The following is a 17,216-nucleotide window of genomic DNA, read 5'->3' on the forward strand; positions in this document are numbered from 1 at the left end:
CTTTTGTGTGGTAAATCAACAGGTTGAGGGACCATGTGTCCCCGTAAACTTTAGCCCAATCAGGCATATGAGTCTTAACCCCTAGTTTTAGTAACATTTATAGCCCAAGAAAATAATGTACTTGTTGCCAATCGTGACCCCGACAAGTATAAGTTCAAGCCAATTAATTAGGCAGCTAGAAACAGCCATCCCTCGTTGTATTGAAAAGGAAGGCAGCTCAAGATCATCATTTAATTTTTCAAAAAAGATCACCGTTTACCGTTAAAAAATACAAAACCAAAGAGGGCCAAACATAAATACTGATCGACCCTTTGTATTCAAAATTAAACGGGTTACATGTATTTCTAGCTCATCAATTCCCTCTTTCTCCGACTCACATATCACAGTGAGTTTCATGCGCCCAGCAATAAACCCCATCAAAAAAGCTCAGGTGATGGAATTTGGTGTGAATGCCCAATCTATTATGCATGTAGTCATGTACTTGATCGGATATGTAAACACACCTTGCACCGATCATGCATCCATCAAATCTATGAATTCTGGACAAACTCCATTGAACTAGTAATTAATAGAGCAGTGAAAATTTGGCTCCTCTATCTGTACTATAAATGGTGAAATTTCACCATTCTTTTTCTCTAGTTGTGTCACATATTGAGTATCATTTGACAACCAGTAGACTCCATTCCAAGAGCGCCTGTTGCCAGATTCGACGACCGCTACACACTCCTGCTGGCTGATGTATTTTATCTCTGAATTTTGGGATGGCTCCATGGATTACTGGACTAGTGATTAGTAATAATTTTTGGTTCATGCTAGAAGTTGAGGACGCTGGCGTAGTAGGGAGACAAGCAGAGGCCCTCCATCCATGGGCTCCTCAGCTGCGTCAGGAACGGGTCCTGCATCCACTCCAGCCCGCCGTTGGCCTTCGCGGTCTCCAGCTGCGGCAGCCGCATGGCCGGCGGCCTCGCCACCGCCACGGCCTCCTCCTTCTTCACCCCGTGGTGGACATGGTGGAGGGCGGCCTCGTGGGCGAGCTCGGACGCGGACGAGACGTCGGGCGAGCCAGCGCTGCAGTGGGAGTGGGAGTGGGAGTGGGAGGCCGTGGTGGGCGGGGAGGACCGCGCGCGCGCGAGCTCCTCCATGGCGACCCGCTGCTCCAGCTCCTTGAGCGACACGGCCTTGCGGTACACCTTGCAGAGCACCACGTCCTGCTGCTCGCCGGCGCCGGCGCCGGAGAGGTCGGGCAGGCGGTACTCGTTCATGACCCAGTCCGTCTTGGTGCCCCGGGGCGCGCGGCCCTGGTAGTAGACGAGCGTCTTCTTGAGGCCGACGAGGCGCTTGGGGTCGGCGGCGCACCGCACGGCGCGGTCGGACCCCGTGGCCTTCCAGAACCCGCGCTCCGTGGTGCGGCTGGGGCGCCCGCCGCCGGCAACGCCGGACGCGTGCTTCCGGGCGCCGTCGCGGGGCACGAAGAAGTACCACTCGCGCTCGCTGGCGATGGCGGCGAGCCCCGGGAGGTCCCAGGGGTCGTGCCGGTACAGGTGCACCGTGGGGATGATGTCGAACGGCGCCGCCTTGAGGTGCTGCTGCTTGTTGTTTCGGGTGACATGGTGCTTGAGGTAGAACTCCAGCAGCTCCTCCTCCGTGGGGTGGAAGCGGAACCCCGGCAGCTCCAGCGACGGCGCCGCCGCTCCTCCTCGCCGCTCCATGGCTCAGATCAGCTAGCTAGCTTGAGTAGATAGATTCCAGTGTGGTGAGCAAAGCTAGCAGAGGATGAATGTGTTGGGAAAGAGCAGAGGAGGTTTGCAGCATATATAGGCCGGCGGCGAAGCTCAAGAGGGAAATGGGGTCGCTTTCTGTCCAAATTCCAAGTCTTGGCACGACTTTTACTGGCCAAACTGCAGACAGTGAGTGAGTGTGAGTGTGTGTGGACTTGGAATTTTAAGTGGTAATTTGTGTTGATTAATTGACCGGGGGTTAATCTTGGATAGCTACAAGGTGTGAGTGTGGTTTGTATGTGATTAAATAACTGCCAACTTGGGGTAATGGTGATTTGTTTAGTGGTGGTAACCTAGGAATCAATGGTCTGCATCTACTGTTGTGGATGTACCTTCTAGTACTTCCTGTGTGATCTCATCTCAAGTTGATGATGGCAAGGCTTTAAAAAATGGATTAATTAAGAAAGGAAACTGGTAGGAAGTTATGTTTGTGTGTAGTGGTTCCTTATTAAAATCCACCAAGTTTTACATGATGAAGTTTCCCCTTCACTAGTCCAAGTTAATGGGAGAATCATGATTGGTCAACCACTGGAGAGCAATCCGCACAGTAAATTTGACTTTGAATCAGAAACTTGCGATATTTTTTTTACTTTTGGACATTGTGAATACATTTTAGCTTCATAACTTTACCTGAATAAATCAAAGAATATGTAATAGAAGTTGGTTACCCCGCAGCAAAACCGCCCAAAAGGCAGGCTGGCAAGTTGTCATAGAAACATACTCCCTCCGTCCCATAATATAAGAGCGTTTTTGGCACATCAAAAACGCTCTTATATTATGGGACGGAGGGAGTAGCAAAGATTGGGCTCAATGAGAATTTTCATTCCATGCAAAGTAGATCATAGGAAAATTTATATAGTTTTTTATCCTACAAATCAAACAAGGCCTATAGATAATAAAGATCTAAAGAATGGGCTCAATTTGTATTTTTTTCATGACAAAAAGATACCTTTAAAGGCTGGCGTAGCAATGCTAAAGGTACCCGGCGCTCCTAAGATATTGTCACACGTAATGCCTTAGCATTGCCATGTAGGAAGAAATACATTTGTTGTCATAATGGAGCCATGCCTTGTCACAAGATGCATATGTAGGAAGAAATACATTTGTTGCAAGGAAAAGGGCACAAATCCATTATAAAAGTTCACTAGAAGTAAAACGCACACTAACATATAATGAGCTGCCGACATGCCGATGTAGACGTTCCCTTGCCAGAGTCGGCTTGACCTTGCCACTGATCGCCGGGAAATCATCATGCACATGTCTCTAAGGACAAGTGCCCTAGAGCCCTAATCCTTGTTGAACCCTTGAATTGACATAAATCTCGCCGTCACGTACGCCTTGACGAGAAACCCTAACCTCGTTGCCAAGGAGACGACAATGATCTATGCTGGAGCTCCATCGACTCCGTCCTGGCAGATGTACTCGAGGAGGGATCGGAGCCCGTAAGACCATTTTGAAGATGAAGCATCACCATCCACCCGAGTGCCGGACTTGCTAGGACTAAAAAACCTAACCTAAACTACAAGCCGGAGCTGAGACACCGGGATTCCCTTCACGCCATCAACCGCTGGAGCGGCGGGAAGAGGGGACATGAATCCACGGGCTGGCCGATGGAGTGTGAAGGGGATGTGGTCTTCACCAGCCAAGGGTAGGAAATAACATGGAAATGCCTACATCATCAATGAAACAAATGTGTTTTAAACACAAGTATGTCAATGTACAAACTACGAAGCACGTTGTAATTTAAAGCAAAATCATTCATAATTAAACAATTGTTAATACTTAAACACCTTAAGCACACACAGAAACAATATATATATTGGCAAAAAAGAATCATATCCTGGCAACTACCCCACACACACACGCAAAACATTTCCTGACAGCTAGGTTGCAGTCCAAATAAAGTTTTTTTGTATTTCAGATATCTTTTACTATATCCTATGCCGCTTTAGCCGAGAACGGCTTTGGTTGGTAGTTATTTAACCGTGTTCACCCTAGCTAGTGAGGATTTTCTTTTTGAGAAACACAACACTAACGGACATTCACGTGCGTGCCGGCACAATCCCCCCTATGAATGCATGCATGTACACCCTTCCCTGTGAACACCTTCAAGAGATTGAGTCGGCATGCATGCCATAAACAAATATCATCGAAAAGCCTGAAATAAATTTAGAATAATGTGACCACTCGTGTTAACCCGATTGGGCACATTCCACCACAAGGAACCTAGGCATATCAGTTTTCTTAATGGTGGTGATTAAAATGATAAATAGAAAGGAAACAAATTTTTTTTGAGCATCAGTACAGACACAGACGCTCATATACACGCGCATACACTCACCTATATGAACGCACACACGCACACCCTACCCCTATGAGCACCTCCGAGAGACCGAGCCGGCATATCATCTTGAGATTTACGAAGCCACCGCAGGCGCCTCGTCGTCGACGGGAACGTCTCCTCCCACTGAAAGCGCATCGCCGGAAATCCTGAAATAAATCCAGAAATAATGCGAGCACCAGGATCTGAACCCTGGTGGGTTGGGGATACCACTATCCACCTAACCATCTCAATTACAGGTGGTTCGCAGAAAGGAAACAAATTAGAAGGTGTAGGTTGTGTTTTATGTAGTGCTCCCCTGTTGATGCCCGCTATGGTAGCCTTTGAGGTCGATTATGCCAAAAAAAGGGAGCATTAAGGAACAAGTTTCGCAGCCTCCCTGACAGCAACCATCAGGGAGTAGAATAATTAAATACTCCCTCCGTCCCATAATATAAAAGCGTTTTTGACACTAGTATGGGACGGAGGGAGTATTTAGAAAAAAACTATGTGTACGGAGCAGCATCCATAAACAGAGTTTTGCAGGAGCCGCCCTGACAGCTCAAGGTCGTGGAAGAATCTAGAAATCAATCAAGAATGGTTAAATTTGCCTGCTATGCTCACAATTAAATAAAACTTTGTAGAGTCACCATTCCAAAAAAAATTAAAAAAATCAGGCGAGTGTGTGATTGGATAATTAGAAGATTAGCGTAGCTAATCTGATTGGGCTGACGTCGCTCTCAAGAGGCATCGGCAGAATAATCTCTGACCAGCAAAGTTCATATATAGTAACATTCCAAGAAGCCACTCACTCTTGACCCTGGGTCAATCCTTTCGCAGCCATACTTATTTTATGAAAAAAGATGCGGTTAGGCAAAAATAAATAAGCTGTTGAACACAAATCTTTGACCTGTTTTATCTTGAACTAGGGCAGTGCTAATCTCAGGAAACCCATTAAAAAGCACAACTTGTATATGTAATTTGACTGAATTTACAATTTGGATAAATCAATTTTGTAGGAGAAGGAACGGTTGGAAAGAGAAGAAAGCTAAAGGAAGAAGAAAGAAGGAGAAATGCTAGATCATTTAATCTAATAGCCCAGATAATTGACTTACCCAAAATAAAATTTTCAGGTGACTTGCGTATAGCCTATCCCATTTAAAAGAGCCGAATAATCCAACAAGATGAATCAGATTACCATTTGTGAATAACATATCCTAACTCTCAAATGTATAACATATCCTATACCGTCTGATTACAAAGGGCTTATGTTCGGGGGTTTTTTTATCGGAATCACCTGACGTTTCGTAGGAGTGGTTTTTGAGGGAATGCTCTCTGGTATGTTCAATTCCGGTATGTGAAACTCAAAGTGACACACATGACACCTATGTTCGGGGTTTTTTTTTATCGGAATCACCTGACGTATGTTCAATTCCGGTATGTGAAACTCAAAGTGACACACATGGCAATCTCTGCTAGCTCGCATGTAGCCTCTCGAGGAAATGACGCGAATGTTCGCTTCCATACACCATTGAGAGGGAACGGCTTCATGTATAACAATGACACCTATGTATGGCAACTCCTCCATGCAACATGGCAGTCCGGCCTATTGCAGCACGACATATTCCCAGACATGTGGTCGAATGTTTTGCTTTTAGCCTGGCAGTTCTCTATGTGGTATCATGGCAAATCCCTTAACCACATGGCGATTTACTCTGCCGCGGGGTGGCAAAGTCGTGAGAATTCTTTCTGCTAGCATGCAATCTTTTTTCTTTTCAACATGGCAGATATCTCTGTTATAGAATGACAAATATTTCTGTTATACCATGACAATTCATGAACGCTCGTCGAGAGTGGTTTTCTGAGGTAACGCTCTCCAATAGCGCGTTCGCTCAAACAAGGGAACGTCATCTCGTTGGTGGCCGTCTTCTTTATTCACTTCCACCCGTAGTACAGCTAAGCAGGAGAGGCTTTTTTTCTTAAGGATGTGAGGCGAGTTTGTGATTGGATAATTAGAAGATTGGCACAGATAACCAGATTGGGCCAAGGTCGCTCTCAAGAGGCATGAGGAGCAGAATAATGTCTGACCAGCAACTCCAAAGCACACATACTTTAAAAAGAAATGAAGCCACTCTTGACCCCCACGGTCAATCCTTTCGCAGCCACACATACTTTACAAAATAAATATGGATGCGGTTGAGGAAAAAGAAAACAAATTGCTGTGCTCAACACAAATCTTTGACCAGTTTATATATCTTGAACTCGAGCCAGGCCGGTGCTAATCAAGCCCATGAAAAATATTTCGTCCCAAATGAAAATGCCGGAATTTCGCGCCAGCATTTCCCCACTGTTCCAAGCAGAAATCCATCCATGCGTTCAAATCAGGGAGATCCAGACGATTGATCCAGCAGGCAAAGTGAGCAGTGAAGGTGAAGCATTGCCTCGGTCGCAGGTAAACTAAGCTCCACTGAAGCTGACGTCGTCCCTCGGCTTTGAAACGGTAAAAGGTTAAGTGATGTGGATCGTCACAGGCTCAACAAAATTCACCAAGATTTTCCAAGGAAGTCGCTCTGCGTGCGTGTCCACTAGCGGCGAGCGGCCGTGACTTTCCACAGCAAATTCCAAAAGGGGGTGACACACCGCACCACATATCTCCAAATATCCTTTTCCGTCCGTCCCTCCGGCCGTCGGTGTCGCTGAATGCAGAAAACCGTGTTGAATTGTTCCAAAGCCTTGAACTTCCTTCCTCCTTTTCTTTTTTTCCCTGTGTTGACGAGAGGGAATTCAAGGTGGAAAATCATTACACAAAGACTAATACTAAAACAAAATAAAATAACATAAAATATACTGTAATAATAATGGTTTTGATGAAAGTGGTTCCACCTTTTTAGGCGCGTTGCATTTGCATTTGGGCCACTATCTCTGGCCAAATCTAGTGCTCCATGTTGGTTGACACCATAGAGGAAAAAAGGGTAAAGGAAGTTGCCTTCGGCTTCAACGTCTTCGTGTGCCTCTTCGCCGGGAAGCACCCTCGGAACCCTCCCAGAAAACAGCTCGAACAGAATTAATTCTCTCCTGCAAAAGGTGAAGCGATTAGGCTGCTGAAATGCACATTATTTTCTGTGCTGCAGAATAAAACATGTAGGGACTAGTGTGTGTGTGTGTCACTGTCACAACAAGCCACAGCCATAGACTGGAGACTGGACCGTCCGCTGCTGAAAATCAAGAGAGGGACGCCCTGCAGCAGCTTGAACACCAGCAAGCACCCATCCGTCCATCCAATCCACATCACGTAGAATCTAGACCGTTTCCCCTTCCATCCGGCCCAGGCCGCTGTCGACCTCATCTCGGCCGGTCAAGTCCATGCCCCTGCGTCGCCTCTGTTCATGCCAAAGGTGCAGTGCAGCCTTTGGCAGAAGATGGCCATGGCAGCTTGTGATACTTTGAAACGGTCCAAGTCTTGGGCGATGCGCACTTCTCATGCCCACCGTGGCTTCGATGGTCAGTGCTGTGAGCGATGATGACGACGATGGTCGCCTTTTGGTTGTGGAGGAACCAACACCTGGAACAAGTTAGTGATGGGTTTCTTTCAACCAGAGAATTTTGGGACTTGATAAGATGATGGCTTACCTTTGTGCGCCAAACATGACGCCTTGTCTCGAGAACGGAAACAAGGACTGAAGCTTCCCCAGCACTGCAGTTATTAGCAAAAAAAGATACAATCTAGGCTTTCTTGGCCCTGCAGTTATTAGCAAAAGAAGATGCAATCCAGGCTTATAGCAATATGCATCAATTATCATGTAACTATGCAAGACAAAAAGAAATTGCAAACAGACAACTGTTTTTATTCTGGGATGGAAGCCCGAAACTTTCTTTATGACAGAGGACTCGGGATGGCGCATATTTGGCACATATAGCTGGACTCGACCCGCACCATCACCGCTTATTTATCTTTCTATATAGTAGGTAACCTCAGCAAAGTCCAAGCCAGAATCTCAAGTCTGCACAGTTTGACAGTATTGCTACTACTAGCAATAGCAGGAGTATTACAAGGACGTCGGCACACGGTCCTGATCAAGCGTTGATATGGTGCTTATTTGTTGTCTTTGTCGGGTGACAGAAAGACAAAGTTAATTCCCTTCTTGCTGGAGTCACCTCCTGTAGACGCCTTTTCGGAACCAGAAGTCGCCTCACCATCTGCTGCGTCTTTGACGCCAGTGGCTTCAACATCGATGTACCCGAGAGCAGTTTTCCCCCAAGAAGCAGCTCCTTCATCCTTGGGCTTTTCCGCTTTCTCCTCGACGCGATAGTAAGCCTGGCAAGAGAGCATTTTGTGAGATCGTACTGCAGATATCTTTTGCTGTTATTTATTTATTGTTACTAAATCCTCCTAGTAATTAGCATTACCACACAAGTGCGGGATGGAGACAGGATTTTGAATGAGTTAGGGCGGTTGTTGAAGTTTGTTTCAGGTACTCCTGGTACTCCTTCAGGTGACGTAAAGTGATCGTTGTCATGGGCCACCTGCGATGCAGCACAGATCAACACTGCAAATAAGATTATCTGATGCAGCCTTGATGGCCCCTTCTATAGAAGAACATAGGTGTGCAAAACAGATCTTGAACATCATTAACATTGCTTACTCTTCCATGTCCACCAAACATCAGAGCATCAGAGTCCAGAGCTACCTTGTACTTCCCAGGCAAGTCACATCCGACTTTGTAACTGCGTGTTTTAAAAGTGGAAACGAGATTAAGCACATTAGTCATTAAGCAGAAGAAATATTGAAAGGCAAAGCTTGCAAGAGATCAGTTACCCATCATAAGTTTTACTGGGATGAAAATTGAAGACGAAGACCAGATCTCCACGTTCAAATACAATAATCTGGAAAGGAAGTTGGATTGAGTCCATAGCCCATTTTGAGACAACAATGGTTCATATCAAACAGATACGGTTTCAACTTATTTGGTAACATAAAACGCACAAGTCAGAGTTGCTATTCTTAAGAGTAGGAGTGAATCAAATGATGCAACAGCTGCCCTGACTAAACATTGTATAGTTAACTACCTTCTTTTCCTCATTCATGTCGCTGACAATCTGCTTTGATGATGATAGGAAGGAAAATTTGTCGTCGAGCGCATTCATTGCTTGATCAAATGCGTTCATGTACTGTTCAAATTATATATGTTAGGCGAGAAACAAAAAATGCTTGAATGCAGAAAAGTTGGATAAAATATGAGAAAAATCGTGAAAGGCTATTATTATTTATCAGATGCAGAGAAAATAACTTCCTGTTAACAAAAGAACACAGCCTTCAAATAATATTTGGGAAATTGCAATGTCAATTTATATGGATAATGTATGCACTGCATATCACTAATGTGTAAGAATCAAGAAAATTACTAGGTTACCACAGGCAAGATTTGGTCATCGTACTGAGCAACTAGTAGTAGATCAGCAATTTAGTTTAGTTTGAAAGGCTTAATATGAAACGTTAGAAGGGAGAATTTATCCACAAGACAGAAGTTGGAACACAGTGTAAATAAGCTACAGTCAGAGATGAAGGAACTAAGTGAGGTCAAGATCCCAAGAGAGCTACCAGACCAGAAACTGTAAAAATATACATAGGCATAACCTTGTATCGTAGGTGATCAATGTCTGCGAGGCTCCACTGGCGTCTGCATTTATCATAACTCCAGTTGTTGCCTTCTCTTGGAAAGTCAATCCATTCTGGGTGGCCAAACTAAAAGGAAATTGCACCGTCAGTATGAGTTAGAAAACAGATATAAACGTTGTCAGGTTGCAGCAATTTGCCATATACTGCTGATTTTCTGCAAGAAGCTTGTCGTGATATGTAAAACATGAGTAGGTTAAGAAAGACATGCTAACATCTCTATCATGTTTGCATCATTTACGGAGAAACATTGGTATAAAATAAAAATCTTTTAAACAGGGAATATTCATAAGTGTGTGATGTCGGCATATATGTAATTGGAATAAGAGGATCCAACAATAGACTGCCACGCTAAAAAACAACAATGAATTAGAATAAAGATTAACTACCGGCACAGCTAAATGATACGTGATAACATGGAAATAGCTGGGGAGTACTTGGCTATCATAGAAAACAGATGTTTAAACTTTTCGCCCTGCCCAAAGGATTTTTTTCGAGGAATCCCGAAACATATTGATCAGAAATAAGTTTTGACAGATAACCAGATATTACCTCATTACCCATAAAATTCAAGTAGCCATCACCTCCAAGGGCCATGGTGATGAAGTGAATCATCTGAAATATTTGTAACAAAATAAGCCAAATGTACCAAAAGGGACTGGAATACATTATCTTCAAGGACTAAGCAGAACTCTGAGTAACAACGAACATTACAATACTCGTCTGGAACTAGAACATCAAATTCAGGAATACTTAAAACGAATCGAACCTTTTGAAGTGCAATTCCACGATCAATTGTAGGCGAAGCAGGCTGCAAGTCTGACATGCCAGTATACATTTCCTTGTCCATCAAGAGAAATGCCATAGTCTTGTCGCCAACAATAGACTGAAAATTTGCGTGAAAGTTAACTACTAAGTTGTTTCAATAGATGAACACAAAGTCAACGATATATAACTGCAGTCTTCGGACATTCTTACATGGTCCGTAATAGCTGGTTAGTGGGTACTATCACTAGTTATCAGAATATAACTAACTTAATTCGAACTTGTGAAGCAACTAAAAGTCATCAAGCGAAATGTTTATTTCTCAAATTTGTCTACCAGGCAAAGAAAGTGTCTCACCTTTGAACTGTATGTTCTTAGACCAGTGCCCCATAAAAAAAGAACACATACTCACGCACAGCGACAAAGGAGGGAAAACATACCTGATCATGGCTCTCAGCATATGCAATGCACTTTTCCGTATATCTCCTGTTGGTCAGAGTATGTGCTATTCCACTCATTGACCATTCAAGGTCATCTTTGTTCTTCAAGTAGTCGATCCATCTATCAGGAATAGCCATAGCCAGGCGATAGTCAAACCCTACTCCACCTTCATCAACTGACCGACAAAGCACTGGCATGCCTGAAACATCTTCTGCAACAACAGTTGCTTCTGGCAAGAGTTTGTGCATTAAATGGTTCGCAAGCATCAGGTAAACAACTGCATCTACATCAGTATCCAAACCAAAATATTCCTTGTAACTTCCAGCGAATGACATATTGATACCATGGTGATTATATAGCATGGATGTTACCCCATCAAATCGGAAGCCATCAAACATGAATTCGTCCATCCAATATCTCAGATTAGAAAGAAGAAATCGTAAGACCTCCCAATTGGCATAGTTGAACAGGCGGCTATCCCACAGTTTATGATAGCCCCTTTCTCCTGTGTGGAAATAGGACTCCTGTGTGTTTTGCCCAACATCATAGCCATTAAGACCATCTGTCTTATTACTGCTCGCATGGCTATGGACAACATCCATCAGAACACGCAACCCTAAACTATGTGCCTTGTCAACAAGATATTTGAGGTCCTCTGGCGTTCCTGATCTGCTGCTAACTGCGAAGAAATTCGTCACATGGTACCCAAAAGAAGCATAATATGAATGTTCCATGATTGCCATCAGCTGAACTGTGTTGTAGTTGTTTGCCTTTATGCGCGGTAACACATTGTCTGCAAATTCTCTGTATGTGCTTACTTCAGGCTTTTCACCACTCATCCCCACATGAGCCTCGTAAATACGTGGAGCGTCAGGCTTTCGAGGCCGAGGATGCTTAAACACATACCTGCAAAACGAGCAATAAAAGTATCATGTCTCCACATTAATGTAAGTTAATTGTGTGGGTTTTACTTAGATTTCTTGCTCTCGAGCCACTAAAAGTAGACCTTTCACCAGAAGGTGGATCCCAGTGAACACCGTCATATGGAGCTCCAAATTTAGAGGCATCAAAAGTTGCATAACGAATCCATGCAGGAACCCGATCGACCCATAGTCCATCTCCACGGTGAAATCGAAATTTAACCTTGGAATTATGGGGGATGGCAGGTTTCCCATTGACATGGGAAATCCTGATTGACCAAACACCATAATTATCCTTTGTCATCCTGTGCCCAGAGCCATTCCAGTTGTTGAAGTCACCAATAAGTTGTGCATCCCTACACCCATAAAGTAATGACTCACAAGTAAATACATGAATCTACTAAAGATAGTTAGAAGCAAGTATTGCCATAAAAGAAATGAATACCAGCCAACCATGACCATAACTAGAAAAGGGAAAACATATTTCATATTTATCTACTCTTTACTAGCTAGAATCAGAAAAGACAAGCCATAAACTCTTAAGACAGTTTCATCAGCACTTCATAAGTTAACCAACGACCATTGCAATTAGTTGCGTGACAACACTAGAACTTACATTGCTGCAGGGGCCCATTCCCGGTACACAGTTGCGTCATTTTCTGTGTTGATCCCAAACTTCAAATAGCCTACAAAACAGAGTCGCATTATGTCTTTTGTGCTGCGGACGCCACAAGATGTAACTATTGTTTCAAACACATGAACAAAAGCTAACCTTTAGAGAACTCTTCAAGGCCTCCCTCGTGCTTCTCAATCGAATGTTTCTGGTCAAGGTACTTTTTCATCCTATAACTGAAGTGTTCCTTGAAGCCGGCAAACTTCGGATCCAGATCGTATATCGGAAGGTCGCCAACACCATCTTCAGCTGTTGCCATGGTGTAGTCTCTTGGCGCAGACACGGGAACAGAGAACTTGCTCTTGGCCTTCCATAAATGAACAAAAGTTAGGATAAGCGGCAGATCAGGACTGAACAAGTAGTAGAGACACAACACAGGATTATGTTTTCACAATGCAGCAATTATTTGGTTGATACATTCAGCACAGATTATACACATTTGGGTTGTACATCCAGTAATACGGTTGAGACACTGCAGGAGGGGATATTCTGCGTACGGATCGCATAAAGGCAGAGAAATCCAATCGAAATCGCATCCACTTGTTCCTCAGTGGACGAATCCCAGCCTCAAGTTTATTAGTAGTATATACTATTTCCAATAACCACCGTGGATCAGATTCCGTTTGCCCGGCGACAACAGGGGATCACGGTCGCAAATCTGGGTAGACAGGGGAGAGGGCTCACCTTCCGCGGCCACGACCAGCGGAGCGAAGAGGGCGCGGGCACCGCGCTCAGCCGCACATTGCCGCCGCCCTGCGCGCGCGCGGCATCGCATCAGGGAACCCCGGCAGAACGGAGGCCGGAAACGAAAGAAAAGAAAAGAAATGAAGATCCCGACTGACTCACCGAGATCCCCGGTCCGGGCCGGTCAGCAGCGGGACGGGAGGGGCGCGGCGGGAGAGATGGCGAGCAGGAGGGGGCGGTGAGGCAGAGCATCTTCGTCGATGGCGGCGGACGGGAGTCCCATTTTGCGCGGGGCCCGTGGCCCGGCGCGCTTTATAGCGGCCGGAGGAGGAGTGTGGCGCCGGAGACGCAACGGAAAGGCGTGATTTTTTTCCGGTCCGTGGCCGCTTTGGACAGGAGAGGAGAACAGTGGAGTGGAAGCAACGAGAGGGAGGGAGGGGGAAACGGGGGCGAGGGAGAAGCGGATCTGCGGGCCCGGGAGGGCCGGGGTGCACGTGGACGGTCGTGCGCCGCTGGGCCGGACGAAAGCTATGGGCCCTCACGTGTCTCGCCACTTTCAGCCTTCGTCAGTTTTGTGAAAAGTGGAAGATATTTGCTCTTTTCCCTAAAAAAAAAAGAAGATATTTGCTCTAAAAGAACATCCCAATCACTATAAAAGCATTACTTTCACAAAAGAACTATAAAAGGATTGCTTTTTCTAGAAATGAAAACTAACAAAAGTTTACTCTTTGCGCTGTCCAGCAAGAACAATTACTTTTTGCAAAGACCAGAGGGACATGTGGGACTGCGATGGTTGGTTGTTGCTTGTCAGGGTGGGGGAATGAAATGAGGTTTTCGTAGGGCAGAAAACTGGTGTACCATGTTTTGCAGGCTACTCCTCTTCTTCCTCCCCCGGTCCTTCCCCCTCCCCCCTACCTGCCAGCCCGACGTCCGCCTCGCCACATGTTGCCGCACACGCATCGCAGCCCCTCACCGCTCTCGTGTCAACTGCAATGTCCCCATCTCCGGTGAGGTCTCTGTAGGGACGTTGTGGTCATCCCCATCTCAGCGTCGAAGCATCGCGTCACCTCGACTCTCCTTCTTCTTTGAATAGAAAAACGGCTAACATTACTTTCGGTTTCAGGCAACTGCCCAATAGCAAACATGGTTTCATATGGAGCAAGTGTATAGCATGTGGTTTGGCTGGGTTGGAGTTATTTCTTATATTTTTTCTAAAAAAACAATTGTTCACATTTTAAATGGTTGCGTTGCTCATATTGATATATTCAAAACTATATCTCATATTGGCAGGTTTTGATGATGTTTTTTTGACCACGCAAACATACTTCTCAAGTTAGTATTTATACTTTATATGTTTGTGTGTGCACCTCCATATGCAAGTCTGGACTTCTCATAAGAGACACAAATTAATAATAGAAAAATATGAAACTAGAATATAACAACAAAAAATAGCGAGAAACAGAAAAATGGTATATAAATTTGGGAAACCTACAAAAGAGAAAAAAAATAAAATAGATTTCAAAGAAATGAAAAAAGGGGAAACGAACAGTCCAACTACCCTCACTCCCTATGGGCACCACTGCACGAAAGGCGCTAAAAGCGGCCTTAGAGAACCTCTAGTAGAGTCTTCATATGTATGGTTGTCGTATGTCATATGGAGTACGCTTCATATGTACTTGGCAGCTGCGGCTCAAACACATAGTCGCGATATGCGGCTTTCATATTTGTGGTCTTACTTGTTTCTTTTTTCATTTGCTAAAAATTTGTATGTTCAATTTATGGTACATTTAGTTGAACCACACCGGTTCAAATCATTATCAAATGTGATAAACTTATATTGCTGGCCAAAAGTAGTCACACTACATTTTATTTGCGACTTCAAAAGTCGTTGAGCGACATTTTCAAAATATGCAATGTCGCCATTCGACATTGCTATGTTCTACTACCTGCAGTACCTTCGCCGCCGCCGCCGTCGTCTAGCCGTTGTCCTCCTAAGAGAGATCGTCGAGGAAGGCGTAGGGGAGAGCTATCGTTGCTCCTCCTTATAGATGGTTGCGGGGCGGAACTCCTAGAGGACGTACTCCTCATTGTGAGCTTTGAGTTTGGAGAGTCGCATTGCGACATCGAACGGGTCCTCAGGATCCGACTGGGGGGCAAGGGGACCAACGACATCAATGGGGATGACCTCGTTAACATGTATGATGGACCCGAAGCGCCAAATCAATGATGCACGCCATCATGGGAGCCGACATATCAGCCTCGGGAGGAGGAAGCGCCACACGCGCCATTCTAGGAGGAGAATATCCTACCATCGTGGAGGAAGGTGGGGTTCGCACTGCCGGTAAACCATGATTGGGTATGCGGTTTAGCCAGTAGGTTGTGTCTCTCCATAATGATGACATTGTGGCATAGAGGGGAGGAGATGTCTTGGGGAGGTGATGCCGAGGAAGGGGGAGGCGGCAGCTATGGTTTTGGTGATGCCGTTGAGATTTTATAGTCGGAGCTTATGCCACGCGATGACCATCCAAATGGCTGCCTCATGAATTTGAGGGGAGTGGGCGCACCACTAATGGGAGGGTGCTTATCCTTCTTGTCACCCCACTCGTCGGTGATTATCTGTGCATGCTGGTTCATGTACCTGTAATGCGCTGTGTAAAATCCCGGCGTTGGCGCAAGGAGGAAGAAGCTAAAACTTCCCTCATGCATGCGCTTGCGGTTGGATATGGAGTGAGTGCCAAACAACGAATCCATGGCCTCCATATTTGGAGGCTCGAAGCTTGTTTGTGGAGCGAGCTCCCTAAATTATGGCTATCCGAAGGGATATGGTGACTCTTCTGAAGTGCCATTTTGGGCCAAAAATGCCATATTGGCATTATGGCGATTGGGCATATCGCGACTCTGCTAGAGTTGCTCTTACTTGCCTCACTTTAACCTTCCCTAAGATTACCTTCCCCGACTCATTCCCAGAAACAAGGAGGATAGATTAAATATTTTGCAACAAAGAGATATATGGTTTCTAGAGTAAACATGAGAGAGCGCATGGTCATGCATGGTGATATCCTTTGTTTATAAATCTATGTTTGAATAACTTTTAGCATAAAAGAAAGTAGTTTTCTTTACGACTGCACCAAAAAAATAATCCTTTTTAAGTTAATGTTGTGAGAATATATCTTCCTATCAGTCCCACATGCCATATATGAGGCACATTGTCAAATTCAAGTCAAGTAAACAAAAATCCAAGAAACTAATCATGATTAATAAGTCCATGATGAAGAATGGGCTAACAGAAAAACAAATCAGAGGATGAAGACCTAATAGAAAAAAACTTGTTAGGTGGGTGGGGGAGGGGTAAATATATGGGCTAGTCCACCATGTATCATGCACCAGCCTCTCCTCCCTACTCTAGCATGTATGGTGCAGAATACCAACAGCCTTTATATCCCACCTCCTATGGGCATATAATAATTCACTCTCACTTCAATAAAATGTAACAAAAAGACATCCAGGGAATCCAATGAAGGGCTTGGAGAAAGGGCTCAGATCCGAGGGACCTACAAATGCACAGGATTACGACAAGGGAAGCAAAGATTCAAAGTGACATTTTTTAAGTGGGTCTAACCTTTAGTTGAAGCACTTCACTCTTCGGGAGAAGGGGAGTCTAAGGAAGAATTTCCTTAACTAGGCCTACTTGCTAGCTATGGCATTTCTCATTTCACCTCTTCTAATACATGGTAGTACTTTACACTCCCACAAGGCGCGTCCAAATGTATCTTAAAAAATCGATGTGTCAACTATGTCTGGTGTACGATGTACTTCACATAAATCTCCATACATTCTCTCCCTCTTGATAATTTTACATCATGAGTACTACCACAAGATCTACCGCCTAATAATTTGTTGTCATGATGATGACACCAAATCTTCTGATTTTATTTCAGGATCAGGTCGGTCACTTGGGCTA

At 44.8% G+C, this 17,216-nt stretch overlaps 2 protein-coding genes across 2 annotated transcripts in view; both read right to left on the reverse strand.

The window, feature by feature from the left end:
• Nucleotides 1-293: 293 nt before the first annotated feature.
• Nucleotides 294-1,767, reverse strand: LOC123170467 (NAC domain-containing protein 22). Its single transcript, XM_044588335.1, has one exon. It carries the CDS (start codon nucleotides 1,707-1,709, stop codon nucleotides 813-815), a length of 897 nt encoding a protein of 298 aa, XP_044444270.1. The 5' UTR covers nucleotides 1,710-1,767; the 3' UTR covers nucleotides 294-812.
• Nucleotides 1,768-7,922: 6,155 nt separating this feature from the next.
• Nucleotides 7,923-17,216, reverse strand: part of LOC100270653 (1,4-alpha-glucan-branching enzyme, chloroplastic/amyloplastic) — a 28,702-nt gene continuing 19,408 nt past the window's right edge. Inside the window, exons 10-21 of the mRNA XM_044586367.1 lie at nucleotides 12,671-12,878; nucleotides 12,515-12,584; nucleotides 11,985-12,254; nucleotides 10,978-11,884; nucleotides 10,542-10,658; nucleotides 10,325-10,387; nucleotides 9,734-9,841; nucleotides 9,166-9,267; nucleotides 8,915-8,982; nucleotides 8,742-8,823; nucleotides 8,506-8,622; nucleotides 7,923-8,413 (exon numbers count right to left, since the gene is read on the reverse strand). Of these exons, the coding sequence (XP_044442302.1) occupies nucleotides 8,192-8,413; nucleotides 8,506-8,622; nucleotides 8,742-8,823; nucleotides 8,915-8,982; nucleotides 9,166-9,267; nucleotides 9,734-9,841; nucleotides 10,325-10,387; nucleotides 10,542-10,658; nucleotides 10,978-11,884; nucleotides 11,985-12,254; nucleotides 12,515-12,584; nucleotides 12,671-12,878 (2,334 nt within the window). The 3' untranslated portion in view covers nucleotides 7,923-8,191. The remainder of the gene's footprint in view (nucleotides 8,414-8,505; nucleotides 8,623-8,741; nucleotides 8,824-8,914; nucleotides 8,983-9,165; nucleotides 9,268-9,733; nucleotides 9,842-10,324; nucleotides 10,388-10,541; nucleotides 10,659-10,977; nucleotides 11,885-11,984; nucleotides 12,255-12,514; nucleotides 12,585-12,670; nucleotides 12,879-17,216) is intronic.

This window comes from Triticum aestivum, chromosome 7D (assembly GCF_018294505.1).
Source record: "Triticum aestivum cultivar Chinese Spring chromosome 7D, IWGSC CS RefSeq v2.1, whole genome shotgun sequence".
NCBI classification, from domain to species: domain Eukaryota; kingdom Viridiplantae; phylum Streptophyta; class Magnoliopsida; order Poales; family Poaceae; genus Triticum; species Triticum aestivum.

What these genes read in the sequence shown, in the direction of transcription:
- LOC123170467 (XM_044588335.1), bottom strand. Translation starts at nt 1,709, where the DNA reads ATGGAGCGGCGAGGAGGAGCGGCGGCGCCGTCGCTGGAGCTGCCGGGG.